Source organism: Nycticebus coucang, chromosome 9, assembly GCF_027406575.1.
Source record: "Nycticebus coucang isolate mNycCou1 chromosome 9, mNycCou1.pri, whole genome shotgun sequence".
NCBI lineage: Eukaryota > Metazoa > Chordata > Mammalia > Primates > Lorisidae > Nycticebus > Nycticebus coucang.
The window spans coordinates 45,523,525-45,548,458 of NC_069788.1; the positions used below are offsets into that span (position 1 = coordinate 45,523,525).

Genomic DNA, 24,934 nt, shown 5'->3' on the forward strand with positions numbered 1-24,934 from the left:
GGTTGGGGCCATGACTTATAGTAAAAACTCTGTCATTGCTATAGAGTTATTTTTAGTTTTAAATATAGAAGTAAAGATTGGGGACTTGACCTAGATTCTTAAGCTTTTGGTGTGTGATTGCTTCTCAGATACCACTCACTGTCCCTTCTCAGTGCCTGGCCTCAGTGTGGCCTAGGGATGGAAGTCTCACCCACTACCATGGTTATGTCCATACTGTGTAAGATGGCAGAGTTTGGATGGTGATTGGGTTAAGCCAGTGACCCAGCTTTCCAAGGCAGTGACAGGATTGGGGGTACCCTGGTTTAAGGAGGGGGGACAGGAAGAAGAAGGAGAGAGGAAGAGCAGTGTTTGTGGTAAAGCCTACAGCAGTAACAGCTGTAGCAGAGGTACTTGCCCTCTTGAGTCTTATACTAGAAAGGTAGAGATGGTGGCAGCACATAGGGGTGGGGCAGTTGGGGTAGGGAAGAGATGTCTGGGGGTCTACATGGTTGTGGGGCCTGCTGGTTGGAAGAGATTTGGGTAAGCATGAGCTTGGTGGCTGGTCCTGGCCTTGGGAGAGGAAGGTCAGGACTGCGCATTTTCTGGGCTGACCTGGGACCCCAGACTGATGAGCTCTGCTTGCTTTGCTGTGCTCCAGTGATGGAGCATGTTGATGAGATTTGCTGATGTGAGCCACTGAGGCCCTCACTGGTGACTGCCTTTCTGGGTCTCAGGTTTCTCTTGTCATGAATCCATGCTTGTTGCTGTGCTCGGACCCTCTGTGGCCCTTCATTTCTCCATCTACACCATGAACCATAAGATCCTGCTTGATCTTATGCTCGGTGCCCTATCTGACCTTGTCTCTTTGTTAATTTCTTCCCCTTCCCACTACTCTTTAGTCATGTTGGTCTCCTCACTGTTTCTTGAACTCTGAGTGCTAAGCCCATGCCCACCTCAGGGGCTTTGCATTTGCTGTTCTCTCTACTTGGGATGCTGTCTTCCCAGATGACCGTATGGCTTATGCCTTTATTGCTTTTACTCTGATCAAATGTCACCTCTTCCGAGAAGTCTTTCCTGCTTAACCTATTCTAAAAATGCCCTTGGGTCATTACCTACCCCCTCACCTGCTTTATTTACTTTCATATTCCATGATTTCCTGAAGAGCCACACACCTATGTGTTGGCGTGTTTATTGTCTCTCCTGTGCCCACCCACCACTGGAATGTTGGCTGCACGGGGCAGGTGTTTGTGCCTGTTTTGTTCCCAGCAATTTCCCCAGTGCCCAAAGCAGGGCCTGGAACACAGAGGCTGCTCAGCACTTTTTGAATACCACGTTGAATGACTGGGTAGTGTGGAAGGAAGGATTGTATTCTATGCTTGACCGCACAATGGGGATGTAAGAATTCAGGCAAGGTCTGAGTCTCACTCCATGGACTGAGAATGCTGCTTCAAATTCCTCTCTTGGGCTCTGCCTCAGTGGGACTGCCCAGCTGGCTCTGGACAAGGACCTGGCTTTGGTCATTTATTGAGCCTTTCCTGTGTTCTGAACCTTGGGGGATAAAGAGAGGACGGTAGTGCCACCCTTCCAAGCCTCTAACATGCTCGAAGTCTTGTCAGTGTTAAATAACAACATGACAGGCTCTGTGTCCTTAATTGCAGAGGAAGGATGTAATGGGAATTAGAATAATCAGGGCAGCCTTCCTGGAAGAGGAAGGATCTCAGCTGCTTCTTAAGGGTGAGCTTCACAGAGGGGAGGCTGCAGGGAATCATAGGTTGGGGGAAGCAGGGGCAGTCCATTTAAAGTTTTCCCCTCCTGGTAGGGAAAGGAAGAGCAGAGAGAGGGAAGGAGGGAGGGGGTGGGGTCTTGATGTGTGCCACACCTTTTGAGGGCAAGACATGATTGTAAGAGGGACTTTACCTAACAAATGCAATCAGTGTAACCTGGTTTCTTGTACCCTCAATGGATCCTGAACAATAAATTAAAAACAAACAAACAAAAAAAAATGGAAAATGAAATGGGAAAAAAAAATAAAGTTTTCCCCTCCTTAGTGTCCATTGGCATTAAGCTAGGGATTTACTTCTTCCACCCCTCCCATTCTCCCTCCCGTCTTTTCTTTCTCACATACTTCCAGTGCATCCACCACTGGCCCAGCACAGAGCCAGTCACTTCTGAATCAGGCCCTGCTATGTGTTGTTTTGCCAGAACAGGGAGAGGATCGCTTGTGAACTGGTACCTGGAGTTTCTGAACTGGAAGGCTGTGGCACTGGAGCAATACAGGAGCAGAGCAGAGGGATGGAGGTGGGAACCAGCCCCACACTATGCCCTCCTTGCCTGCGCTGGAGGAGTGCCTGGGAGCAGGGCTGCTCTTTAGGTAGAATAAGCCTTGGCCAGCCTGGGGTAGGTTGAAGGTTCCTGCTTGAAATCGTGCCCCAAATTCCACCATTAGAATTACTGTTGTAGGGAGTAGAGGGATCTATAGGAGGCTATAGAGGGGTCCTATAAATACAGGAATAGATTACTTGAATGAGAGACCCATGGATCATTCATCTCACATCCTGTCCAGGCACTCACTTCCACAAAACTTGCTTCCACAAAACTTGGGTGCCAGGCACAGTGCTAGGCTGGCTGCAGCGTTGGCCTTAGGGCACAATCCTCTGGGGAGATAGCTATTCTGGGAGGTCTTTCCCTTTCCCCATGAGCTGGGAATCATGCAGGTGGAGATCAGACTGGGCTTTCTTGCGGGTACAGATGGGAAAGGTGGCTTTCAACAAACTGCTTCCTGGGTCTGGGCCCTGTCCACTTGGGAAGAGTCTATCTCACAAGTCATACCTATGCAGAAGGGCCGCAGAAGTGGGAGGCCTGTTCACCTGTTTCCTCTTGGGGAGTGGTGCTGCACCTTCCTCCTTCCAGGAAGATAGGAGATGTGGGTGATGAGACATCTAAACAGCTCAGGAGATTCAAAACAGATTCCACTCAGCCATTCAGAATTCCTGGAGCATTTCTGAGCACTTTGGGCACCTGGGCTTGGCGGGGCCCTGAGGAGGCAAAGGTGAATAGAGATGAAAACGTGGTGATGGGAACATGGGTGAGGCTGAGAAGTGGTGGCGGGGGTGCTTTCTAACTGGCTCTCCTCAACAGACTCTGAAGGCCTAGCTTGTTGTGGGGAGAGGTCTGAGAGCTCCCAGGAAACTGGGAAACTCTGGAAACTGACCTCAGAGGGCCAGAGTGGGTGTCAGTGGCTCCGGCTCAGGTCCCAGTCCCTGGGAATGAAGTACAACGTTGTTCCCTTTATTCATTGCCTTTTATTCTCATGTTTGGGCTTTGTTCTATTTTCTTAGTTTGGAAAGAATAAAAAGAAGCTCAATGAAAAATAATTGGGGGTTTAGTAAATCATAGTAGTTCTCTTCAGATCTGGTTGTTGTTTTGTGGTTTGTGGTTCTTTCTGGCTTGGGCCCTGATTGCAGAGGGAAGGACTAGAGTTAGAAAAGCGTGAAGGTCCTGCTTGTTAACAGACTTAGGAGTGGTCACGGGGGGAGCTACGGGGATCCCTCCACACGGGCCCTCAGTGATCAGAGAGGCCCTCAGCTGAGATGGGTCAGGACTCCCCCTGGAGCTCCATCCTGACTGTGTGGGGGATAGAGGTAGCCTATAGTGGCCCCAGCTCCCCTCACATCCATGTTCACTGGAGAGACTGTTCTGGAAAGTGCTGTTGCCTGTGAGCTATTTCTGTGTGTAGGTGACCCAGTGTCTCCTCTCTGTTCCTCATCCCTTCTCCTCTGGGGTCTTTATCCCTCTATGCCTGGCTCTGTCCTCCCCTGAGCCAAGGAATCTAGCAGGGACCAGGGAGGGAAGAGAATACAGGGGTGGGAGAAGAGAGGAGAGAGATGGGGAGGAAAGAGGGGAGGGCAGAGGGAAGAGGCTCTCCTGGGTGGGCTGGGCATGCTGGCTTGGACCTACAGCCATCCTGGTGATTTTACCTGGGGAAGGATGCTCCTGACTGTTCCAGATTTGAGCTTTCTTGGCTATTTTGGAATTTGGGGAGTTTCTGAGCACTGGAGAAAGGACTTCAAAGAAGTACCCCATCTATATCCTCCCCAACCCCCTTGTTCTGCAGGTGGAGGTAGGCCCTGTGGGGAAGGCGGCCTCGGCCTGGCTCCCCCCCCCATCCCCCCACCCCTCGCCTCTGTGCTGGGAGGCTTCTTTCACTCCTGGGGTATTTTTACTTTTCTCTTGTTCCTGTTCCATGATCAAAGGAAGGAGAGGAGGCTAAAAGAGATAGTGGTTTTCCCAGCTCTTTGGAGAAGCTCAGAAAAGGCAGGCCTGGTAGGACTGAGGGGTGGAGAGGGGCCCATGGTCAGGGGCTAAGACCATTCCTGGTGGGGAGGGGGGGAAGCCTGGGGGGATGTGGCCAGCCTGGGGCTGCGGCTCTTGGTCCTAATCTGTGGGCATTTGTCTTCTTCCTTTTAGAGGCCTTTTTTGTCCGGCCTCTGTCCTTCCCTCTGTGTGTGTGTGTGTATGTCTGCCTGTTTGTGCACACTGCTCGGTGCAGACGTGCTCAAGCCTCAAGGAGAAGCCACGTTGAGACCTCAGAAAGGATCTGGAAGGCTGAGCAGGGCCTGACTGTCAAAAGCTGCTGTGCATTGATCTCCCAGCCTGAATCTGCCCTGCTGTAGCCTGGCACACAGCCTGTCATGATACTAAAAATCCCTCCATTTGAAATTCATGGAGGCCAATCAAACTCACAGGATGTTTGAACCGGCAGGGCCTGAGAGATTGTCTGGCCTAGTGAAATGGAGTGGCCAGGGGCACGGGCAGCCTGCACCAGCTCTGTGTCCCTGGGCTGTGTCATGTAAGCACTTGGGCCTCGGCTTCCTTATCTGTGAGATAGGGATAAAAATACTAGAGAGCTCACGGAGAGGGATGTGAGCATTGCATGGGGAAATGTAAGCAAAGCACTCAGAACAATGGCTGGCACATAGTGGTGGTGTCATTTGCTGTTACTTCTTCACGGGGCATTTGGACAAGATAGCGTATCCCTGTGCAGGCTCCCCCACCCACAGCAGGACTGTTTAGCCTCTCTGACTCCTGCCCTGCACACAGCCTAGTAGTGACTCTCCTCCATCATGGTGACAACTGAAAATATGCTTTCCAGGTGACCCCAGGCTGGGTTTTAGTCCAACCCACCCACTTTTCAGAGTTTACTGAGGAATAGAGGGGATGTGTCTCACTTCCACCAAGGCAGTAGCAGGTCTTGTAGATTTGTCTGTGACTTCTCCAGTTTCTCTTTTCTGAATTTCCTGGTACTGGTATCAGCAACTCACAGCTCATGTCCTCTCACTCCCCACAGCCATCTGGGACAGAGATCTGATCAGCTCATTTACATGGAGGTGTGAGTAATGATGACTCCATATAGGCATAGGCACCCCCACCCCACCCCCACCCCCGCATCTTAGCAGCTCTGAAGCCTTCCCCAAAGCACTGGTACTGGCTGCAGCCCTAGGTCATTGGATTCTGGCTTCAGGGGAGATAAGGGTGTTATGAAACTTTCCTTAGGCATCCCTCAGTGACTGGTGCTGGCTTCTAGGCCTGGAGGCACCTTGCCTTGCCATGTGACTTTGGGAGAGTTATGTGATGTCTCTTGGTCACTGCTTTACCTGCAGAATGGGGCCAGGGAGAATTAGGAGCCATATTCTTGGTTTCTGAGGAGCTAATATGAAAAGAGCATGCTGATGAAGGGATGAGATGTGAAACAAGGATCCAGAAGGCCAGAGAAGGCCAGAAGCTGAGACTCTGGGATACTGTACCCTCCCCTTTCCTTTCCTTAACCCAGAACAGGAGAAGTCAGGGCCTCTGTTGGGGCAATGACATATGACGTATGCTGGTGAGATGGCCCTGAGATCACCACTCAGCCTTTTCTTTCTTTTTTTTTTCTTTGAGACAAGAGTCTCACTTTGTCGCCCTGGGGTTGAGTGTCGTGGCATCATAGTTCACAACCTCAAACTCTTGTGCTCAAGCGATTCTCTTGCCTCAGGCTCCCAAGTAGCTGGGACTACAGGTGCCTGCCACAATGCCCAGCTATTTTTAAAGATGGAGGTCTCTTTCTTGCTCAGGCTGGTCTTGAACCTGTGAGGTCAGGCAATCTACCTGCCTTGGCCTCCCAGAGTGCTAGGATTACAGGCGTGAGCTCTACCACTCAGCCTTGGTGGACTCACCATGTCTCTGGGAAAACTTCTCAATCTAAACACAAACTCTTCTTCCAACTGCTTAGGGAAACTGAGGCATATAATGGACAAGTGGCTTGTTGGTCTTCATAACAGCTCTCTGGGGGAAGGGATCCTTGGGGTCTGCTACCCAGACTCAGCTTGGGGTCTGCTACCTTGACTCAGCTTCCAGCCCTTCTTCCTGTGGCCTCCTCAGTGGTGGGGAGGTAGGTTGTTGGCTTTGAGCAGGGAGGCTGGGGTGAGGGAAGGAACCCCAGGGGAAATTAGCCCAAATTAGCAGTGAGAATGAGGAAGAACTGGCGTTCTCTCCTCTACCCTTGCATATAAATATTTAATCACAACAACAACAATAATGATGATGATCTTAATAATGTGCAGTAGCTCAGGCCGTAACCCGAGCCCCACTCTCAGAGGGAGGAAGGAGAAATCGAGAAATAGAATAAAGACAGTCAGAAAGTGGGGGGTGGGGTGGCAGAAGGAGGCTTGCTTCTCACACAGGGAACACCAGCTTTACCTTCTCTGCCTAGGGTGGTTTTGCACCTGTGGTGGAAATGTGGAAGGGCAGGGTCCACCTTGTGCACTGATTTGGGAGGACAGTCAGAGCCCCAATGGCTTCTCCCTGGCCTCTCGGCCTTCAGAGGAGCAGGGCCCACCCTGGCTCACAGCAGGCAGCACAGCGCAGGATGATTTCGTCTCCACAGGGTCTTGTTTGCCTTCCTGAGTCTGGAGCTGGTGAGTCTGGTTCTAGTAGGCATTCTATCGCACACTCCCTGTGTGACTCAGGGCCTCTGTCCCCTCATATCTATAATGGGATTGTGTCTGGCAAGACTGGTGTCTTGCTGCTGCTTCTTGTGGGTGAGTTGAGGAAGGCCCTTCTGCCTCCCAAGCCAGTGCAAAGCTGATGCTGGGGAGTGCACTTTCATGCCCAGGCATGATGGCAGTGGGCCCAGGCCTTAGGGAGCTTCAAATATGACCTAGTTTCTGCCTTAAGCTCTCCCATTTAAACCAGGGTTGAACAACAGCTGAGAGGAAACCAAGTTCAGGAGATTTATGGAGTCTTTGGCGATAACCTCCAGCATCTCCTCTCAGGCTCCTGATGAGAGATCAGAATAGCTAATGTCTTCTTTGGGCTTCTGTTTGATATTCTCTCTCTCTCTCCCCCCCCCCTTCTAAGGTTGGTAGGAGGAGAGGATTGGAGCTGTTTTCTCCTTGATGCCAAGATACGCCAGGCTAGGAGCACTCTTCCCTTTCCACAGTCATCCACCAAGAACAGGCCTGCAGGAGGGGACGAGGATCAGAGCTTTCCTGCAACCCCGGTCACTGCCTGCTGTCGTGGGCCTGGACTGTGCCAGCAACTGTCGAGGAAGTGGGAGAGAGCAGCAGTGTGGTCCACGCCGCCGGCCACCCTCAACCACCCTGCTGCTGAAGCCGCCCTGCCCATGCTTACCCAGGCTGTGGGGCCAGGGGCCTGCCAGGGCTAGGAGCGGGGCCTGCCATTCATGGGTCTCTAGGGATTTCCGAGATGCCTGAGAAGAGAGGCTTGGGCTGGTGGTGGGCCCGTCTGCCCCTCTGCCTGCTCCTCAGCCTCTACGGCCCCTGGGTGCCTTTGTCCTTGGGGAAGCCCAAAGGCCACCCCCACATGAATTCAATCCGCATAGATGGGGACATCACACTGGGAGGCCTGTTCCCAGTGCACGGCCGGGGCTCAGAGGGCAAGGCCTGTGGAGAACTTAAGAAGGAGAAGGGCGTCCACCGGCTGGAGGCCATGCTCTTTGCTCTGGATCGCATCAACAACGACCCGGACCTGCTGCCCAACATCACGCTGGGCGCCCGCATTCTGGACACCTGCTCCAGGGATACCCATGCCCTCGAGCAGTCACTGACCTTTGTGCAGGCGCTCATCGAGAAGGATGGCACGGAGGTCCGCTGTGGGAGTGGCGGCCCACCCATCATTACCAAACCTGAACGCGTGGTGGGTGTCATAGGTGCTTCAGGGAGCTCAGTCTCCATCATGGTGGCTAACATCCTTCGCCTCTTCAAGGTCAGTGCCTGGCCGCTTGGCCCCCACGGTGCTTTTCCCCCAATAGCTTCAGCCCCTCACACCCCAGGGGGCCATGTGTGGCCGGTTGCCCCATGTGTCCTCTTCCCTTCCTGACTCCAAGGGATGGTTTTGCCTTTGAGTAGTCGTTCCAGTTTTGGTGTATTGCCCTGTGGCACAGAGGCGTCAGGGAGGGACCCGGCTTGGTGGCGCTGACTGTGGTGCTGAAACAGCTTCTGCCTCTGAGAGCTGTGCCGGGCTGCACCCCCTCTAGGGAGTTCTGGCCCAGAGGGACTAGGAAGTGCTGGGGAATGACAGAAGAGAGGAGGAGAGGCCAGGGTGAGGGAAAGAACCCCGGGGAAATTAGCCCAAATGATGGACAAAAAGATGGACAGGTGGATGGATAGAAAGGCAGACAGACAGATAAAAAGAATGAAAGTATGAGTATTGGAGATTGCCACAGAGAAAAAGCAAGACTTGTTTTGACATTGTTTTCAAATAATTGAAATTCCCAAGACGTGTATGTTTTTCTTCTGGTTAATTGAAGAAGCCTGTTGTGGCCCTCCCACCTGACCCAAGATTATGGTTAAAGAAAGTGTCCTTATGTTTTGGTTGGGGGTGGGGCACTGAGTCTCAGAGAATGCAGGTGAGGACAGAAAAACTGAGTCTCAGAGGGAGTAGGCAGTCCCAGTTTTTGGTGTCCTGGACCCTGCACCAAGCTTCCCTCTGTTTCCTTCCTCTGCCCTTCTCCCTCGCACACCTTTCTCCTTTTCTTTCTGGAATCCCTCCCTGCCCCCTCTTTGCCGCCTCTCTTCCTCTCTTCCTGGGGCAAGAGCTGCTGATTTGCAATTCAATTGGAGCCAAGTGCTTCGCTAAGCTACTAAAACAACCGGGTAGAGAGAAAAACATTACAAGCATTTTACCAATAATTATGTGCCCGCTTCTCTCTTGGAGCCTGCCTTGTTTGCTCTGTGTGCGCGTGTTTGTGCATGTTTGTATGCGTGTGTGTGTGCGTGTGTGTGTGTGTGTGCGTGTAGAGAATGGGGAGAGGGAAGAGGAAGGGGCTGGAAGGAAGCCACCTGGTCCCTTCCTCACCCTGGTGTCAGATTGTCAGCCTCTGGGGCTGACCCATCTCTCCTCGAAGTCTCCAGAGTTAGGGAGTAGACTGAGAGAGGCTGCTGGTGCCATGCAGGGTGGGAAAAGCTGAGGCATCCCTCTGGGCTGGGCCCTTTCTGGAAGCCATTAGCCCATCTCCCATGATGCATCAGGTCTTGAGGCATCTCTCCGACTGGGAGGGGAGAAGTGGGGATGAAGGGAGAGGAAGGTCCCAGCACTGAGCGTGGGGGTGAGGAAGCTGGTGGTGGCAGGAAAGGTAGGAGGCTAGAGCCATGCCGTCATAGTGTCTAGGTGGGCAGGACATAGACCGGAGATTGCCTGTGCCCCACCTGTGTCCCACTTGCGTACACAGCCATCCCTGAATCCCTGGTGTGCCCTTGGGCCTGGAATATGCACCTTTTCCTGTTGTGGTTTTACTTTACATGATGATGCTCTAGATGAAAACACAATTTTAATTTTAAAACAAATGGGTGCATTATGAAGATTGCAAAATTTGTATTTAGTTTTAAGATACAGCAAGGACTGGAAAAAAATTTTCCTCTTGCAACAGACAGTTTGAACAACCTCTGGGGGCCATGTTGCTCCTGGTCATATTTCAGGAGCAGGCAGGATGCCTTGGAAATGGGTAGCCAGTAAGGAGGGGAGACCAGAGGGGAGGAGGAGTTGGGCTGGGCTGGCCCAGGCAAGGGCCTGGTGATGGCTCAGGCCAGCTGAGTCATCACTTCAACTGCCTTGCCCAGGCCTGGAAGCTGAGGCAGCCTGGGTCATCCAGCAGACGAGACAAGCCTTAGGCTCCTTGTTAGCCTATAGGGTGGGGCACAGACCTCCAGCTTCTGGGAAGGCTACACTGTGGGTGATGCTGCAGTATTCTTTTTATTTGAATTTTCTGTTAAACACTTTTTGTGACTCTGAGTCTTTTAGAAAGATGGCAAAATAGCCTGGTCCCACCCTTGGAACTGTGACATCAGTGAGGGTCCTCTTCCCCACCTTCCAGAGGGGAGAGTGCCCACTTTACAGGGAGCTGAGAGGTGTCTGTCACTTGGCATGGGGCAGAAGCTCAAAGAATGGCAACTCTCAGCAGTTAGGTCTCTAACTGTGTTCTCGGGAACACAGATGTTCTGAGATGAGGCACTCAGTGCCCTAGACAAGGGAGTGGGCTGCAATTTCTGTGCTGACCTCTCCCAGGATGAGGAGGGCCAGGTGGCACTAGGGGCCTGGGGCCAAAGTCCCTTCCATGGTGCTCCTTATCCTCTGTCTGTCTGCTCAAATATGAACACAGAGTATTTCAGTTTGGTCTGTGTCTCCTCAGGTCACTGGGTAGAGTGGGCAGGGATAGGGTCAGGAGGCCCCCAGCATGCAAGAGAGTGAGACAGGACTAGAATATAGAGGCCTGGGGAGAGGAGAAGGAAAGAGGATGGAGGGGAGACAGCCCGCTGTGGTCTGCATTCCCTAGGTCCCTTTTAATGGTGTTAATGTTCCAGGCTGGCGACAAGAGGCCTTCTCAATAATTAAACTGATAGAAACGAGAGGCTAGGCAAGAAACTTAAAAGCTGTTTGCAGAAGCAAAAAGATTGAGCTTTGGGGAGGGAGGTCAGAAGCCTCAGGAAGGAGAGAGTGAGGGAGGGCACCTGGGGGATGGGCCCTCTGCCATCAGGTGTCTATTTCAAAGGGCACCACTGCAGCCCCTGACGTGCTCCGGAGGATGAGATTAGTGCAGCCTGTTGGGAACTTGGCACCAGAGTCTGTGATTACAGCTTTCCTTTCTCCAAGAGGTAGATTTCTAGAGCCCCGTCAGTTTGGGGGCTCCCAGCTGATTTCCTGCTTGGAGAATGATAAGGGGGTATAGTGAGGGCCAGAGTGTGAGCAAAACTCACCAGTGTCAGAGGCCAACCCCCTGCCCTACAGATGTGGAGAATGAGCCCTGAATAAGTGACGAGGTAGGGCTAGAAGTCAGATCCCCTGCTTCCAGGCCCGGTTCCTTCTAGAATTCCTGCTCAAGTCAACTGAATTGGAAGTGAGACTTGAACCCAGATCATCTTTGGGAACCAGAAGTCCTGACATTCAGAATTCACTGGTCTGCCAGCTTAGACCCCTCAGTTCCCTGCTCCCACCTTCTTCTTTCACCTCTATTTTGTCCCCCTTCTTCCAGGACAGGGAGTATTGATGGCTGGGGGGAGTACCTTTCGAAAGGGATCCTAAGCCCAGAGGTTGTAGCCTGAGTGATGGTATGTTGTGGGGATAGTCCAGGTTCTGGGGCCAGTCAGGCTGGAGTTTGCATCCCTGCTTCACCAGTTAGTTCGCCTCCACTCACCATATCCGTCATTTACATCATAATATGAATGAGCCAATAGATCTTTTCCTGAGAACATCCATTGCTGGGGAGGGGCGGGGGGAGAAAGAACAGATTGCAGGCCTGTAAAAGGAAGCAGTTTTCAAATTCTGGACCTGTTAGAGGGAAAGAGAGATCATTTGTTGGAGTCATTGATTCATTCTGCAGTAGAGAAAGCAGAGTCTCAGAGAAGGGGAGGCTGCATAGTGTGGTAGTGAAGAATTTGGTCTCTGGAGCCAGGCAGCCCGGGGCCTGATCACCTTGTCAAACTGTTTGAAATTTCTCTGCCTCAGTTTCCTCATTTATAAAATGGGAGTGATAATGGTGCCAGCCTTATAGGGCCAGTGTGAGAATTAAGAGTTAAGGGCCAAGGAAGGCCTAGACTGGTGCCTGGCACACAGTCAGCCCACAGGAAATGTCACCACACAGCTTGAAGCTGGGTCTTAAGTCAGCATGAAAGACTGCTGATGCGGAAGAGAATGGAATGGGCAGGCAGTGACAGACGGTGACCTTTAAGGCTGATCCTGGAGAGTTCCCCACCATCTGCTGGGCCTCTTGTGTCTTCCTGCCGTGAGCTCCATGCTCAGTGTTGAGACTGAGAAGCCAACTTAGCTTTCAGATAATGAGTTGCTGACACACAATGGGCAGGGGAAGGGGGAGTGGAGGGAGGGCACATCTGTATGCCACTCTAAGCCTGGTGGTGTGAGTTCTCTTGTCTCCCATGAGCTGTAAGTGCCATAAAGGCTCATGGCTACTTCTACAGTAGAGTCACAGGGTCTATCCCTGGGGAAACTTTGTGGCTTAGATCTCACAAGATGTTCTGTCCAGGATGTGGCTTTTTTTGCCTTCAAAGTGTTTTCATTCCATGAACAGGAGGAACTCTAGAGAGAGCCTACTCACCCTTTTGCAGCCTGCCCATCTTGATGACAGCTCTGTCCTTCCAGAGCCCAGGCCAAAAAACTTTCTACCTCTCTGCAGGCTTCACTTTCAGAACTTGTCCTGGACATAACCATCTCTCTTCCATGTCTCTCTCCTGGCCCCTTGCAGAATTCCTCCTCCTCCTCTCCCTGATTCCAGTCAGTCTGTCCACAGCCAAACCTCGGAAGGATTCAGCAGGTAGAAAGATCTTTCTGAAATCGGAATGGAATCTATTCACACCCCCTACCTCTTATTGGCCTCCTGTTGCTCCTAGATTAAAATCTGAGCTCTGTGCCTGTCTGAGAGGCCCGGGGCTACCTGATACTCCTACCACATCCATGGGTACCCTGCACTGTTATCTCTCTGTCCCTTGAAGATGCTGTGCTATTTTCTAAGCTCAGGGTCCTTGTACCTGCTGTCCTCACTGGAATCTTCTCCCACTCTTTTTTTTTTTTTTGTCTTTTTGAGACGGAGTCTCACTTTGTCTTTGTCACCCTTGATAGAGTGCCATAGTATCATAGCTCACAGCAACCTCAAAACTCTTGGGCTCAAGCGATTCTCTTGTCTCAGCCTCCCAAGTAGCTGGGACTATAGGCACCCACCACAGTGCTTGGCTATATTTTAGAGACAGGGTCTTGCTCTTGCTCAGGCTGGTCTTGAACTCATGAGCTCAAGTGATCCACTGGCTTTTGCCTCGCAGAGTATTAAGATTACAGGCATGAGCCACCACTCCCAGCCTTTCTCCCACTCTTTGAATCTGTATCTTCTCACTTAGCCTTAAGCTTGTTAGAAAGCCTCTCCTCTCTCTTGAGAGAAACTCCCTTGCCCCCTTTCTTGTCTCTATTGTTTTCCTTGATGGCACTGGTCACCTTTGCAGTCATATACATATTTATTTGTTTTCCTCTTTGCTTTTGGCTTCCCCTCGGGATCAGGGGTTAGCAAACTATCACCCAGAAAGGCAAATCTGGCTTGTTGCCTGTTTTTGTACTGTTTGAGAGCTAAGAAAGGTCTTTATGTTTTAAATGGTTGAATTAAAAAAGAAAAAAGGAAAAATAATGTCACAACATGGGAAAATTATATGAAATTCAAATTTCAGTGTCCATAAATAAAGTTTTATGGAAACAAAGCCACTCTCATTTACTTATGTTTTGTCCAGGGCTGCTGCCAAGCTACAACCGCAGAATTGAGTAGAGGAGACAGGGAGACAGAGCTGGGCCCCGCTAGACCCTCAGCTCCACCCACAGAACTTCAAGCTGATGGCAGGCCCATGGCAGGCCTCGAGAAGTCTGAGCAGAAGGGAGACGTGGATGGATGGGGAATGGGACTGAGCCATCTGCAACCTCATGTCTGCTGCAATAGCCCAGCAGCTGTGGTCCTGGGAACCCTGTGTGTGCTCTTGGCTGTGAGGGTGGGAATAGCTGGGCCCTCCTGTGCCTGGGCTGGATGGATGTGTTTCCTCCCCCAAAATGCCTTTTCCAGGTCCTCACTGACCCATGGAATTCCTTTTATTTAAAGCTTTGCTTCCTGTTAAAGGGTACCTCCGTGTACCATTTTAGGCTGTGATTAGATGTTTGTCCCAACAGGACATGCTCAGTAATACTGTGTGTGTGTGAGTGGGAGGTAAATGAGGGTCCCTCCCTAAGAAGTGGCTGAGATGAAATAATTACAACATTTAATAGCACTTACCCTGTGTCAGGATTTGTCTTAATCCTCACAGCAACCCTCAGGGGCAGGTGTGCTATTCTTATCCCTATTTTGCAGAACTGAGAACTGAGGCCGAGAGAAGCCAAGCAACTTGTTGTCCAAGGTAACGCAGCGACTAGATGGTGGAGCCTGGATGTGGTTCCAGGCTATTTGCCCTAAATCTACTCTTTTTATCACTCTGCTCTTCTGTCTCTTGAGCACCAGATAGACGTGAGTCTGAGAATGCTTACTCACTACATGGCCTCTCCGAGCCTTGGTTTATTCATCTGTGAAATGGGCATGATGATACTCACCTGGCAGAAGTGATCATGTGTGCAAAGCCCTTAGTAGCTGCTCAGGGGATGCTGATGTTACCAGGTTTTGACAGATGTTAGAGTGCTTAATGAGGGGCAGCTGAGCAGTGGCAAAGACGAAGAGGTATCAGAAGTGGGTCTGGTTGAGGGTGCCTGTCAGGGGCTGTTCTCCTGAGGGAAGGACCACACAGCCCTCCTTACAGTGGTCCAGAGGTCCTGCTGTGCTGAGAGTCTAGGAAGGGGAACCCTAGAGGCCAACTTCCCAGTGGCCAAAGTGATTCCAAGCCACCTGTACCCAGGGTGCTGCTCAGAGGATGCAGGCTGGAGAAGAGCCAGGCTGAGCCTGAGTAGAGAGAGGAGGGGGTGGAGGGAAGCGGCAGCAGCCCCGTGGCGGGGAGGGGGGAGCCAGAGCCCAACTACCTGTAGCCAATCCCCTCTGCCCCTGGGCAAGGCCTTCCCCAGGAATCGGGGATGCTGGGGGACAGTTGCTTTGCTTCAGAGGTTCTCAGGCCTGTTCTCAGGTGGCACATCATGGGGTCATGGGGGGAGGGGAGGTTTATGGGAGCATTTGATTTCTGGATCCCCAGAGGGCTGATGAGACCAGGGGGCCAAGGTCTGTTTTTGGACACCTGCTAGGAGGCTCAGTTGACCACTGGAACAGATGCGCAGAGTCCTGGTTGCCATTCTGCTCCAGGGAGTGCCCTGCCCACCCTGCAGTACTCCCAGCCTGCCTCCTTCGAGCAGCACCCTGGGTATGGGTTGCTTCGGTGGAAGCAGGCAGGATTCCAGCTCTGGTGTGTGCTGACTGCACTGGCAAACAGGCTCATTCTTGTATCGTTAAAAGGAGAAGGTGGAGGCTTGGGAGGTGCCTCTGGGAACACCTCCTGGGGAAGCCTTGAGGCAGGTAGGAGCTGACAGGACCCCAGGTCAAGGAGTGTGGCATTGTGGAGGGTCCGTGGTAGGGGCTCAGCCTTGGGGGATCAAGTTCAGGACTGCTGGCTCTAGTTCCCTCTCTCCCATCGGGACCTCAATTTGACTACCTGTACACATTCATTCATTCATTCACTGAATCTGTATTGCACACCATACTACTCACATACTCTCATACTACTAGAGAAGTGATTCTCTACCTCAGCTGCACTTTGGAATCACTTGGAGGAGTTAGAAAAATCCTCGTGTAGGTGGCGCCCATAGCTTAGTGGATAGGGCACTGGCCACATACACCAAGGCTGGTGGGTTTGAACTCAGCCTGGGCCAACTGAAGAACAATGATAAATGCAACAAAAATATAGCTGGGCATTGTGGGGAGCGCCTGTAGTCCCAGCTACTATGAGGCTGAGGCAAGAGAATTGCTTAAGCCCAAGGTTGCTGTGAGCTGTGATGCCACAGCACTCTACAGAGGGTGACATAGTGAGACTCTGCCTCAAAAAAAAAAAAAAAATCCTTGTGTAGTTGGCTGCAGAGGCTCATGCCTATAATACTAGCAGTCTGGAAGGCTGAGGTGGGAGGATTTCTTGACGTTAAGTGTTTGAGATCATCCTGCGCAAGAGTGAGACCCGCCCCTCATTTCTACTAAAAAGTAGAGACACCACATAAGGGTGTGGCGGCACGTGACTGTAGTCCCAGCTACTCAGGGGGCTGAGGCTGGAGGATCACTTGAGCTAGAGGAGTTTGCTGTGATCATGCCACTGCCTTCTAGACAGTGAGAGACCTTGACTTAAAAACAAACAAACACTTCCCCCAAAACAAACCTTATGCCCACCCCAGGCATTTGGATACATTAATCATTTGTCTGAGATAGGGCCTGGGGCCCCAGGTAATGCTGATGCATAACCCAGTTGGAGAACCACCTCTGTAAGTGAACTTCAGAAAGCAAGAAACAGAGGGAGCCTTGCCCTGGCTTCCATGTTTGAGGGAGAAGACAGGCAATGAAAAGATGAAACAAACAAATGTTTAATATCAAGGGAGCAGTGCCCTGCAGAAGAACAAAGCAAGGATAAATGGCTGGAGAGCTGTGGGGGGAGGGGGATGGCAATTCAGACAAGGTGATGGGGAGTAACTTTTTTTTTTGTAGAGACGGAGTCTCACTTTATTGCCCTGGGTAGAGTGCCCTGGCATCACACAGCTCCCAGCAACCTGCAACTCCTGGGCTTAGGCGATTCTCTTGGCTCAGCCTCCTGAGTAGCTGAGACTACAGGCGCCCACCACAAAACCTGGCTATTTTTTTGTTGCAGTTTGGCTGGGGCCCTATTCCTTGGTATATGGGGCCGGCGCCTTATCCACTGAGCCACAGGCGCTGCTCTGGGAGTGACCTTTTTGAAGAGGGGACATTCATGGAGAAAATTGGAGTGGAGGGGGTTTCCTAGTGGATATCTGAGGAAGAGTGTTCTAGGTCAGCAGTTCTCAACCTGTGGGTTGCGACCCCTTTGGGGGTTGAATGACCTTTTCACAGAGGTTGCCTAAAAACATCCTGCATATCAGATATTTACATTATCTGTTATTCATAATAGTAGCAAAATTACAGTTATGAAGTAGCAATGAAAATGATATTATGGTTGGGGGTCACCAAAACATGAGGAACTGTATTAAAGGGTCGCAGCATTAGGAAGGTTGAGAACCACTGTTCTAGGTAGAGGCAATAGCAATTCCTGAGGCAGGACTGTGCTTGGCTGTTGATTTCACCAAGGAGCTCTGGGGTGGAGAGGAACCAAGATAGCCTTGAGAGTAGTGAGAGGGGGGCTGAGGGTCCTCCAAAACCCACATCCTGCTCCTTGCTGCAAAGGGTGTCGTGGAAGGAAGATCACCAACATTCTCATGACCTTGGACAAAGCCCAGAGCTTCAGTTTCTTTACCTGTAAAGTAGGCAAGTGGTTCCTGAGCAGCCCTTTTGAAGCTCCAGGGTGTTGGGGAGGAGATGTAAGGGCAGAGCCTGTGTGACAGACTTATTCCTCCCCTTGGCTCCCACCTCACTGGCTCTCCCCCTTCCATACTCTCCTGTGCCTCTTCAGACCTCACCCCTTCTCCCCCTCCTTATTCCCTGCCCTACCCCAGCCTGAGGATGGACAGAGCTGGGTGCTGGAAACAGAGAGAGGCAGGGATGGCTATATGGGGAGCCTTGAGTGCAGTAATGTGTGGTGCTTAAAGCATGAGTCCTGGGTCCTGGGTCCACATCCCTGCCCTGTGCCTCAGTTTCCTTATCTATAAAATGGGGATGCCCTCAGAGGCCATGGTGGGGATTAAATGAGGAGTGTATAGGAAGTGCTCAGGGCAATGCCTGGCACGTAGACTGTGGATATTAGCCAAGCATAGCCCGGAGCACTGCCTTTGGAGGCAGCCACAGGGTAGGTAGCTCAGAACCTTGCCCCAGATCACTGAACCTCTCTAGACCTTGTTGGGGTTAGCGGTAAAATGGGCAGAATCAAGTGTCCCTTTCAGGGTGCAGGTGAGAAGATGGTTGGGAGCTGGTGGTGTGGTGGGCCCAACAGAAGCTTGGTAATGTTATTCCAAGGGGGTGTGTGGTCTGAGCCATGAAGGGTTGGGAACTTGGCAGTGGGGAGGAGCGGGTTGCTGGCATTTGGCAGAGGGATGCTGGGTGGGTGTCAGCCTGGGGATGTCTTGACTTGGGGGGATCCTCCTATCCTTCACATTGTGTAGTGGCCTTGCTTTTGGGGATGGTGTGATCTCTTGTCCCCCACTTGGGCGAGTGCTGTGAGTCCCTTTGTTAGTGAAGACTCCTGGGGATTTGTGTTTGGTCACTCACTGTGTGACCTTGGATAAATTGCTGACTGCTCTGTAAATGAGGGCATTGGACCAGGTACAATGTGAGCCCACTCCTCCATGCCTGATCATATTCTGTGCCTTCCAGAGCCTGCCTCCTGGACTTTGCCCCTGCTGTGCTCTCCTCCTGGAATATCCTTCTTGAGGTCTGATGAGTAGGGTTGGATTCCTCTCGCAAGGCCTGATTTGAAATCCTGACCCTCCTAGGGCGTGCGGGATCTCTTGTGTGGCACTTGCGTATCTCCCCATATCCATAGTCATGCTGGGGCAGGACTGGGCTGGGCCTCTCTTGGCCAACCCCACCTCCCCCACTGCATGCCTGACAGACAGACGGACAAATCAGGGGAGCTGATAGCCCTGGGACTGGTGTGGAATTATGATGGGGTCTGTGTCTGAGCCAGACGTAGGACTCACCCTAGTCCACAGGGTTAAGCCCACCATACCTCCCTCTGACTACCCCTGAATGACCTTATGCTTTCATTTTTCTCCCAACTACTAGCATTTTTATGACCAAGGCATATTGGAAATGAAAAGAAGGCAAATTCTACTTTATATTCCAATTGACCTTTATGCTTGCCATGCTTGGGGCTAGGTGAGGTGATGAGATGTGGGCTGGGTCTTGCCTCTGCCGTTGACCATGGAGAGTCCTGGCCTGAAGCTCTGCTGGGGGGAGGGGAGCAGGGAAACTTTGAGTTTTTTTGTTTTTTGCAATTTCTGGTTGGGGCTGGGTTTGAACCCACCACCTCCGGCATGTGGGGCTGGCGCCTTACCCCTTTGAGCCACAGGCGCTACCCAGAAACTCTGAGTTTTATCCTAGCTTTCTTGATCCATCTCTCTGTCCCCAGCTCCCTGTCTCATTTTGTCTGACTCTAGTTATCTCTTTCCCTCTGAAGTCCTCCACCCCGTCTCTCTCGTCCTCCTGGTCCTTTGGGCTCCTGTTGCTGTCTTTGGGCTTTCTCTCTGTTTGGGTAGCATGGGAAGAGAGCTGACAAGCCCACCTATTCCTTGCCAGGATGGGTGCCTATAAGGAAGTTCTCAGTACTGGGATGCCCAAGGCCATAATGAAGGTGTGGGGCAGGTGGATAGCTGGAGTGTGCATGAGATGGGGGTGTGCCTGGCCTTAGACAATCTTCATGCTGTTCTGGGCTCTGTGTACTTTCTGAGGATGTGGGGAGAATAGGCTAGTTTCAGGGCTGTGAACCTGCTTCAAAAAGGGAAATTGTAGCCTGGGTTTAAATCCTAGCATTGCTGCCTATTGACTCTGTTTCCTTGGGCAGGTCATCTTCTTCTCTGAACCTGGTTTCCAGGTCTGTAAGATGGCTAGGGTGGGTATATTCAATGGAACAGTGCAAGTGACTAGCACAGTGCCTGGCACATGGAAGGCACTTAAGAAACAGGAGATAAAGTGTGCTTGTGTGAAGAGGGGGCTGGATTCTTCCTGTCCCTCCTCTCATTCCTGGACCTCAGTCTCCGTCAGGCCTCAGTTTCTCCCTGGGGTCTGCTGAAAGGTGCCCCAAGGTGACCCAGGAGGGGTGATGGATGTTCCACTCAGCCAGCTTGGGCCTAGTGCAGGTGAGGTGAGGGGAAGCCAGGCCTCAGCCCTGCCTGCTCTCCAGCCATCCCCTGGGCTTCAGGGGAATTACAAACTATCTGGCAGGTGAAATACCTGCAAGGAAGGAGCCTGCTGAGCACCACTCTCACCCTGGTTGAGTGGAGAGGGGCTCTCATGGGAGCAAGGCCCCACTCACATCTTCTCTGTCCCTGGGTCTGGGACAGAGGGGGAGGCTCCAGGGGAGTGTTGTGTGCAGTGTGGCCTCCTCTAGATCCCACAGTTGTGGGGGAATCCAGACAACTGGAGCAGCTGGAGGAGGGCAATGCTTAGCATGAAGGAGTGAGCTCTAGGTGGGGGACCCTAGCCCTGAGACATTTGAGGTTCAAGACTAGGGTGTGTGTGGGCCTGTTCTCAGAGGAGACCTCAATAGGACATGGAGTGCACATAGCTTCACCAACGCCCTTTTATTTTGTTGAAAATGAGTGTCATCTTCAAGGTGGGAGAGATTTTGAGGACTCCGTCTCTTTCACAAGGCATGCATATATCTTAATGGACAATTTCAAGCATATGGAAAATTATAGAGAATAATATAATGAACTACCCTGTACCCAACACCCAGCACATATTGACAGTTTGTTATAATAATAACGTCAACAGTTGTTTTCATTTTTAGAAAGAAAATTGTGCCAATGTAATCAAAAGCCTTGCACGTGCCCCCTTGTCACTTATCCTTCTCTTCCTCCTCGGAGGCAACCACTGCCCCATGCTGGATGTGCTGTTCTTAATTCTCTTAATTCCAGTGTGCTTAAAATGCATATCCATAAATGACATTAGTTTTGTTTTGTGTCTTTTAAACATGGTGAAATGGGATGGTATTGTGTGCATTCGGCTTGCTTTTTTGCCTCAGTATTCCATTGTTCCGTGGTTTGCTTCATTTGTTTTCTTTGCACCCCATGCGAGTTCCCATGCATCCTTGCCACGTCCCCTTATGCTCTGAGAGAGCTCCTTGTGGCTATGCCCAGGAGCGGTGTTGGGGCATGTGGGGGATGAGCCTCCTGGTCTTTCCAGGTGCTGCCCTCTTGCTCTTCACGGTCTGAGCAAGGTTTCCAGACCGGCCTCCCCATTGGAAGCCCCCCTGCTTGTTAAAACACAGGTCTCAGGGGGTGCTGATGCTAGCCCAGCTATGCAAGACTCAGGATGCATAGTCTATGTGGCATGAGGCTCCCTGGGGGTTTCTGGATTTGTGTTTGGAGGCATCACAGTGCCGGAGTTGACCTGGGCTCCTGAGCCTCTTTCAGCTCACCATGCAATCCTGGGTGAGTTCCTGGATCTCTGGGCTCAGGTGTCCTCCCTCACCTATAAAATGAGGGTTTCAGGGAAGGCTTCCTGTAGGAGGATGGTGAATGCTGAGACTTAGTGGCTAGGAGACAAAGAGGTTGAGGGCCCCTGGCTGGCAGAGGCATTCAAGGAGAGGGAACAGCAGCACAAAGGCCTGGGGGTAAGAAAGAGGGGGTGACGTGCTCGTGGAGGTTGGCCATTCTGCCCCTGCAAGGCTGCTGGGGCCCAGGGTGATGTGGCAGGGTGGGGTGGGGATATGTTGGAGGCACCTGCCTCCCTTGAAGTGGTGGCTTCTGACAGCTGAGGTCTCTGGTTGCAGCTGGAAGGGGGTTTGTGGGAAGCCTGAAGTGTGAGGAAATGTTAAGTGCCTTATAAGTACTTTGATTATTTTAAATTGCTTAAGTGGTTTTCTAAGATGGTCCTAAGTATCCTGGGGACACAGACAAAAAATCAATTAGGAAAGTACAACAAGCCCAACAAGAGAAAAGTAATACCCTCACCTGCCTTCCCTCGTGTCCCAGGGGCCTGGGCTGGGACCCCTCTTTCACCTCCCTCTGGCCTTGGGTCCTGTCTCAGGACCTCTCAGACATTTCAGGCTGAGTCTTGCGGGGTGAGGGGAAGATGCATGGGGGGTGCCTGAGGGTCTTCTTTAAAGATGCTTCTTTCTCCTGAGTGAGCCTTTCTCCAGTGGCCCTGGGGAAGCCTGAGGACCCTAGGCCTAACATTAAAAAAATAATACAGTATCACTGTTAAAAAGCACAATACATTTCCATGGTTCAGTATTCAAGGTACCAAAGGATATGCTCCAGCCCTTTCCTCGCCTTGGAGGCAGCCACTGTTCCCTGCAGACCTTCCAAAGAGTGCTCAGGCCTGCTGGTGCTGCATGCCTTCAGTGGCCCCAGGGGGATTGTGGGCACATCAATTCCTCTCCCACATGTACAGCTCTTTCCAGGTGTCGTGGTGGCATTCCTGGGGACTGCGCTTCGCAGAGGTGAGAGCATCTTCTCTTGTATGGCACACAGTGCTCCTGCTCCTGACCTCATGATGGACACGAGGTGGCTTCCAGTCTAGAGCTCTTACGAGCAGAGCAGTGACGCATGCCTTTGCACTGGCCACCTCACACATCTCTGTAGGGCAGACCTGTCCCCACAGAGAGCAGGGTCAGAATGCAGATGTGTGTGCAGTTTCCACAGGCCTGGCTACCTTGCCCTCCTGCCAGCGAGGGGGCATGGCTGGATTCAGTGGCACCTGTGGCGGGGCCTCCGCCTCTGCTACCAGCCAGGCGGGGCATGGCCCAGGGGGAGGCCCCGTGGCTGGTCCTGACCTGGCCTCATGTAGCAGGTCAGGGACTGCATCATCTGTTTCTTTTGTGGATCCCCTCAGAATCTAGGGGATGAGTCAGGATTTTTTTTAACAGAGAGGTATCAATGTGAGAAAAACACATCTCTGTTTCTGAAAGAAGCCAGGCACAGTGCCTACTGGAGATCAGGCAGCAGGTCCCAGATTCAACCACGAACATTTCCTCATTTCCTGAGGGATCAAGTGATGGGGTTTTATTCCAGTTTGTGCAGTTGTATTCATTGGTAAATGTTTATTGAGGACTTACCATAGGCCCCCAATTTCTCTATTGAACAAGGAGGTGAGTTTTTCCTTAGCTTTTGTTTGGTTTCCAGTTCAAATAAAAAATGTATATGTGGGGCGGCGCCTGTGGCTCAAGGAGTAGGGCGCCGGTCCCATATGCCGGAGGTGGCGGGTTCAAACCCAGCCCCGGCCAAAAAAAAAAAAAAAAAAAAAATGTATATGTGTCACTATCTATAAGTATACACTACATACACTATAGTCCAAGCTACTTCAGAGGCTGAGGCTGAGTGGGGGACAATGCCTTGAGCATAGCAGTTTGAGTCCAGCCTGGGCAATGAGGTCTCTTTTCCATAACGAGACCCTATCTCTAAAGAAAACAAAAGGAATCAGAGCTGGGCTTAGAATCAGGGGCCTAGCCCTTCATCCCAGGGATATGCCCCTACACATGCCTGGACACCACGAGCATGCCCTTTTAGTCCTACAGCTTTTACTGCAGCATCCTGTGGCTGTCAAAGATGCTTTAGAGGCTGGAATCAGGTTGGCCCTCCTGCAGCGAAGGTCCTGCTTTTGGCCTTGATGTCTCCTGACTCCTTCCTATTGTTGTGGTTATAAAAGCCAGTATTTTTGTTGCAAGTATGGAAGAAAGTAGAAAAGCATAAAGAAACAAATTAAAATTGCTTATTTATCCCAAACTGCAGGGTGACAATTTTGATATATTTTTGTATTTCCTTCTAGCCCTTCTTCCATATCATTTAGCAGTTGAAATCACAACATCTATATGTCACTATGGCCAGCTTTGGTCCACCAGACTACAGTGGTGAGCAATTTCCAATATTAAATCGTCTCTGAAATATGGTGTTTAATGGCTACATAATCACCCACTGGGGGTGGGGGCTGGCATCTATTATGTATCATGTCCCACTGGTGGCTGGTTGGATGTGAAGTCTTAGGGCTGCTTTCCTGGCTGTGTTATGTGTTTCCAGGGGTCCCTCTATTTATGAGGAGACATAACTGTGTAGCATTGGTTGCTGGGTGGTTGGAAGCAGGAGCTGGCCCTACCTAATTGGTGCAGTTATCCTGGAAAAGACAGGTGCTCAGGTGAGCTCTCTAGGAGGGTGGGTGGGGAGATGGATGTGGCAGGTGGAGTGTAGGAGGCAGAACCAGGTGTCCCTGGCTGTGCTGTAGGCGTGGGATGTGGGGACCTGGAGAGAAATGCTCAGCTGAACTGTAGGCATGGGGGCCGGGGACCATGGCTCACTCTATGCCTGCTGAGGATAAAAGCCCCCAAAGCCCCAGAAATTAAGTTCAGGGTTTTAAATTGAGTATGGTGGCTGAGAGAGGGGGTAGGCAGGGGGCCAGTCTGGCAGAGAGGGAAGGTGATCTCACAAGTACCCTTTGCTGTGGACAGGTGGATGTGTGCAGGGGACTCTGGGGTGCTCAGCTTACCGTGGTCTTGGAAGCTCTTTAGGGCTGGCCCAGCCAGTCTCACCCATCTCACCTTCATTCCCTGCTACTTTCTGCTCCAGTTCCCCTGGGCCACTTTCTAAATCCCCCCCCCACTTCCCATCTGCTGGCCTCTGCATCTGATGGGCTCTCTGGCCCTGAAGAATACACCATCTGCCTTTTCATTCCTTGATATTTTCTTTAAAAATTAAGGCATACACAGTAAAACACAAATTGTAGGTGTACTATTTGAGCTTTTATAAATGCGTGTACTTGTGTGACTATCACCACAGAGATTGTCTCTGTCCTTCCTGCCCCAAGGATAATCAGCAGCCCAACATCTAATAGCACAGTGTTGCGTGGTTTTGAGCCTCACTTAAAGAGAATTGCACAGTGAGTCTTTTGGGTCTGGCTTCTTTCACTCACATTGTTTGTGAGATCCAGATGGGGTTGGGTACGTTGTGATTTGTTCTTTTTCATTGCTCTGTACTATTTCATCATGTCATTGTTTGGATAATTCATAATTTATTTACCTGTTCTGCTGCTGTTGGACATTTGGGCTGAATGCATCCTTTGGCTATTATGAATAGAGCTGCTCTGAACATTTGTGGATGTGTCTTTTAGTGGATTAAGTGCTTGTTTCTC

General features: G+C 51.3%; 1 protein-coding gene across 3 annotated transcripts in view; it reads left to right on the top strand.

Moving 5' to 3' along the window:
* The window catches only part of GRM4 (glutamate metabotropic receptor 4), a 116,842-nt gene that overhangs the window by 4,085 nt on the left and 87,823 nt on the right, over positions 1 to 24,934 (top strand). For 2 of the 3 annotated variants that reach the window (XM_053603086.1, XM_053603089.1), the window contains exon 1: positions 7,379 to 8,241. The exons of the other annotated variant lie outside the window; for it this stretch is intronic. In XM_053603086.1, the coding sequence (XP_053459061.1) occupies positions 7,723 to 8,241 (519 nt within the window). In that variant the 5' untranslated portion in view covers positions 7,379 to 7,722. Of the gene's footprint in view, positions 1 to 7,378; positions 8,242 to 24,934 lie in introns of those variants that run through there. 3 annotated transcript variants of the gene reach the window in all.